The sequence below is a fragment of the Brassica oleracea genome, chromosome C9 (assembly GCF_000695525.1).
Source record: "Brassica oleracea var. oleracea cultivar TO1000 chromosome C9, BOL, whole genome shotgun sequence".
Taxonomy (NCBI): Eukaryota; Viridiplantae; Streptophyta; class Magnoliopsida; order Brassicales; family Brassicaceae; genus Brassica; species Brassica oleracea.
The window spans coordinates 2373833-2379021 of NC_027756.1; the positions used below are offsets into that span (position 1 = coordinate 2373833).

A 5189-nucleotide genomic window follows, 5' to 3' on the forward strand; every position below is an offset into this window, starting at 1 on the left:
CGTTGAGTAGAATTATGATTTATTCTTTGATAAGAAAAATTTGTTTATCTAGTCATTCAACCATAAATATATTAATGCTTTTAGATTTTTCACTCTCGTAACAAATAATTTATAAACAGTTACGTAACCTAAAAACCCAAAAGAATATGGTGGTCTAGTGATACTATAACGAGAGTGGTTCTTTTGCACACCGGTTTAAACCTTCGCATGGGTAGTTAGCAGCGGTTTGTCTCAGTATACCCCTGCATTTGTTTCGAAATTCAAATTTGACCCCTCATGTTTTTTTTGTCTCATGATAAATCAAACGTATCACCCACTTACTAAACCGGTTCGAACCGGGAACCGGATCGTAATTTCAAATCCGCAGAACGCAGAGTGATCATCATCATCATCGTCATCACCATCACTCCGATTCTCAGATCTGTTCGTCTTGTATCGGCGTCTACTCCTCCGTCGCCGGCGATTCCAATCACATGAGAGTTCATTCACAATCAAAACCTTCGCGGTGAGTAATCTAATCTAATCCCATATAAAAAATGCAGACCGCATCGAGCTCGGCTCCGTCGCCGGAAGCCATACTAGAGTGGCTTCAGAAGGAGATGGGATACCGAAGCAAATCCCACGCGCCTTCCGTCGATTCCGTGAGGAAGATCTGTAGAGGGAACATGATCCCCGTCTGGGGGTTTCTGATCAATCGAGTGAAGTCTGAGAAGACTGTTGATAGCATTAGGCGTAACATCACCGTCCATGGTAGTGTTGATGCTGTTAGTTCAGTGAAGGAGGAGAGTAAGGTTAAAGGGAGAGAGGCTGCGAAAGAGGTGGAGAGGTTGAGGAATCTCGTGAGGAGGCAAAGGAAGGATCTTAAAGCGAGGATGCTCGAGGTCTCTCGAGAGGAAGCTGAACGGAAGAGGATGCTTGACGAGGGAGCTAGTTACAGGCATAAGCAAGTCATGCTTGAAGCTTATGATCAGCAATGTGACGAGGCGGCGAGAATATTCGCAGAGTATCACAAAAGGCTGCAAATTTACGTTAACCAAGCGAGAGGGAAGCTCAGCACTAATAGCGAGAGGGAAGCTGATGATGATGTTATTCTCGTTGGGAAAGCTTGTGAATCACTTGCGTCGCGCATGGTTGAGAGAGTATGTAACTCTTTCCCTGCTTACGAAGGAAACGGGGTTCATTTAAATCCTGAGCTTGAAACCGCCAAGCTGAGTTTTGAGTATGATGGAGAGATGTCTGATGAGATGAGAGCTGTTATATTGAGCTGCCTGAGTAGTCCTCCTCTTCTCCTTCAGGCTATTGCTGCACACAGCTTACGCCTTAAGACCTTAATAGAGAGGGTAGATGTCAGAGCTGATGCTGAAACATTGAGGTGCCTCTCTGCTTTTTCCTTAAAATGCCTCTCTCCGAATGTGCAATTCTGCTTCGGCCCGGTTTTCATTCACTAGGAATGTGTCTTTATCTGGTTGATTTATGCTGTTCCAGAACTTGTTTGATCAATGATATCTATAATTGACTCTCTCTTTTTTTTTTTTTACTGAATGAGATATCTGCATTCTCTGAAATTCATGTTCCAGTGTATTGGTTAGCTAATGAAAGCCATTTGATGTCAACCTGTTCTACAGGTATAAGTACGAAAACAACCGGGTAATGGAGATTTCTTCTTCTGATGTGAGCTCGCCATTAAGTTATCAGTTTAACGGTAATGGGAAGATAGCCACGGATACTCATTCCAAAGGATCTAACAACCAGCTCCTCGAACGACAGGTTTCTCTCTTCATCTGATTTTTGGTTTCTTTCTGGTTATTTCAGGAGATAATGTTTAGAAAGGACATAGTTTGAGGCTTTATGTTTAGCAATGGCTTAGCTTGCACTTACGGATTGTTTTTAGCCCAGCTGCTGCATTTAAACTTGTTGCACGATAATGATCACACGGTTATACTTATAATCCATTTATCTTATCTTGTACGTATGCCTGTATCCAGAAAGCACATGTGCAACAATTTTTGGGAACTGAAGATGCGTTAAACAAAGCCGCAGAAGCTCGGGTTTTATGTCAGAAACTCAAAAACCGTTTGCAAGGAAGTGCTGACACAGTTTCTTCACATTCACTTGGTGGAGGCACGTCACAGAATGTTAGAAATCTTAGGCAATTAGAGGTAATACTAGATTTTCCTAGGTTTTCAACTTCCATGATTTATGTTTACCTTAGTTAATATATATATATATATATATATACATCTTTGTCTGTGATCTAAAATACATTTCTCTCCAACATACCTCTGTTCTTTAGTATCTTATACAATTAATACTATTATCTTTAGCAACACCAGGATTAATTATATTTTGTTCTCCAGTCTGCATTATCAAAGCTAATTCAGTTATCAAGAATGTCCAGTTTAAGTTTGGTATACTTGCTTGACCGAGCTATTTAATTTTTCCTTGGCAGTTAGACGTATGGGGCAAGGAACGAGAAGCTGCTAGTTTGAGGGCTAGCTTAAGTACACTTTTATCTGAAATACGACGGCTGAATAAATTATGCGCTGAAAGGAAAGAAGCTGAACATTCATTAAAACAGAAGTGGAAGAAAATTGAAGAATTTGATGCTCGCAGATCCGAACTTGAAACCATATATACTACTCTTCTCAAGGCCAACATGGTAAATATTCTTCCAACCAATTGATTTTGTTATTGAACAAAAATCATATTAATTGCAATCGGCACAACTCTGTGTGATGTTCTGATTTATTTTTCGCTCAGGATGCTGCTGCCTTCTGGAATCAGCAGCCACTAGCTGCAAGGGAATACGCAATGGCCACTATAATTCCAGCGTGTGAGGTTGTTGCAGACATTTCGAAAAACTCTAAAGATTTCATTGAGAAAGAAGTGTCTGCTTTCTTCCAAAGTCCTGATAACACCCTCTATATGCTTCCAGCAACTCCGCAGGTCTTTATTTTCTCTCCTCATCGGTCTGATAACAATCTATAATATATATTTTACACAGAATTGGAGAGATATTATTTGGAAGATATTGAAAACTTACAAATTGAAAATTGTGGTTAATTAGTTATACAAGGAACTTTGTTCATATCTATTCGACTATTTTTCTTAATCAGGCCCTTCTGGAGTCTATGGGAGCTAATGGGTCAACAGGACCTGAAGCTTTTGCTTCAGCAGAGAAGAATGCTGCTTTGTTGACTGCAAGAGCTGGTGCTAGAGATCCATCGGCAATACCTTCTATATGCCGCATTTCTGCCGCCCTTCAGTATCCTGCGGGTTAGCCTCTTTTCTTTTCCTTCCCCAAATACATCTTGCGGCGTTAATTTAGTGCTTGGTGTAACCATTATTTCTTGCTATTTTTCAGGTTCAGAGGGTTCGGATGCAAGTTTGGCATCGGTTCTAGAGTCTCTTGAATTCTGCTTGAGGCTCCGTGGCTCCGAGGCATGTGTGTTGGAAGATTTAGCAAAAGCAATCAACTTGGTGGATATTCGTCAGGATTTAGTTGAAAGTGGTCGCTCTCTACTAAGTCATGCTTACCATGCCCAGCAAGAATATGAAAGGTAGGTCTTGCTTCTCAGTTGTGCCATCTTTTCTTGATCCATTCTTTATGCGAGAATACAATGTGCAGGACAACTAAGCATTGCCTAGATCTTGCCACAGAGCAAGATAATACAATAACAGAGAAATGGTTGCCTGAGCTCAAGACTGCAGTCTTGAATGCTCAAACTTCATTGGAGCACTGCAAATACGTATGGGGTTTGGTAAGTCCTTTGACTTTATAAGCTCACTACTATTGTTATTAATTATGCTTTGGACATGGTTATTATAGATTTATGGATGAATGGGGGTAATAAACAGCATTTTGATTGTGTATGAAATGCAGCTGGACGAATGGTACGAACAGCCTGCTGCAACCGTTGTGGACTGGGTCACGGTAGATGGACAAAACGTTGCGGCTTGGCATAACCATGTGAAATCATCCTATTGTCTTTTACGATAAGGATGAATAAACAAACGTCCATCAGAAGTTGAAGTTGAAAGTCTATTTGAAACATTCGGTCCCAGGCACTACAAAGATTTCACCAAAAGGTACAATTGTATAGAGAACGTTTTCTATTCTCCATAGTAACTATCCACTGTTTTATTTAATAGGTCTCGAGTTTCTTTGTGGGTTTGATGATTGTTTCTAAGCCTAACACTTGTGTTTTGTATAAACAAGTGGTGGAATAGCTCTGTTTTCATGAACTAAAAAAAAAAAGACACTGCACGTGTTAATATATGTGTTACAAATAACTCGAGTTTTATCTTCTTGATCTCAAGCTGGCCTTTCTAACAGTTTCATTGTTAGTACTGTTCCTGTTCCCTCCACTTCCCGTGTGACCAATAAACAGTCCCGATGAAGACAAGTCCTTTTCATCAAGATCCTCTTGTGTCTCTGCATTCTTATCATCCTTTGATCTTTCAACTACGACACCATCTATCCATTGCGGACAGCGGTGTATCACCAGTTATCCGCGTTTAAGACTAATGCAAGAACATTCGGGTGAAAGAAAACTAGAGGCTTTCAACCGATGTTATCCAAGTGTGATTCGGAGTATGCTTTTTTTCGGTTGTCCTATCAGCCAATCTTTTATTGAGTTTATATTGAGGCATGGACCCTCTCAGTATTTGGATTCATTGTGCTTCTGATAATCAAAATACCATACTCCCTCCGTTTGATAATAGATGATGTTTTAGAAGATTTTTGTTGTTTCAAAATAGAGATGTTTTGATATTTTTATATTATTTTTAACTTTATTGAAAACTGTGTAACCAATTAGATGTTTTAGTCATTTCTGTAATTGGTTGGACGATTTTTAAATTATATTTTTTTAACCACTTTTTAGAGAAAAGTAAATTTCTTAATCTTTGTGTACTAAGGAATAACATCATGTATTATGAAACGGATGGAATATATTAAATCAGCTTTAAAAAGAAATATTTTATCAATTTACTTTGAATTATAATGGCAACCCAACTTGGTGTTGTCTTCTTTGTTTAGTATCTTGAACAAAAGAAAAGCATCGTACTAAACATTTTCTCAATTATTTTTATCAAAAAAAAAAACATTTTGTCAATTATTTAATTTGAAATATAATGAACTGTCTATAGCCATTCATTTCAGTTTTGAATTATTTTTAGAATAAAAT

The 5189-nt window shown here is 38.7% G+C and overlaps 1 protein-coding gene across 1 annotated transcript; it reads left to right on the forward strand.

The window, feature by feature from the left end:
* The first annotated feature begins 341 nt into the window (after nucleotides 1–341).
* Nucleotides 342–4690, forward strand: LOC106319328. The gene is made up of 9 exons (XM_013757616.1): nucleotides 342–1372; nucleotides 1626–1767; nucleotides 1986–2159; nucleotides 2450–2659; nucleotides 2761–2946; nucleotides 3117–3276; nucleotides 3365–3560; nucleotides 3629–3761; nucleotides 3884–4690. The coding sequence occupies exons 1-9, from the start codon at nucleotides 537–539 to the stop codon at nucleotides 3998–4000; spliced, it is 2154 nt and encodes a 717-aa protein (XP_013613070.1). The 5' UTR covers nucleotides 342–536; the 3' UTR covers nucleotides 4001–4690.
* Nucleotides 4691–5189: the final 499 nt, after the last annotated feature.

Bases quoted from the DNA above. Each gene is read 5' to 3' on its own strand.
- LOC106319328 (XM_013757616.1), top strand. From the start codon at position 537: ATGCAGACCGCATCGAGCTCGGCTCCGTCGCCGGAAGCCATACTAGAG. The intron at 1,373-1,625 runs GTGCCTCTCTGC...CCTGTTCTACAG, and splicing joins GCTGATGCTGAAACATTGAG to GTATAAGTACGAAAACAACC. The intron at 1,768-1,985 runs GTTTCTCTCTTC...GCCTGTATCCAG, and splicing joins ACCAGCTCCTCGAACGACAG to AAAGCACATGTGCAACAATT.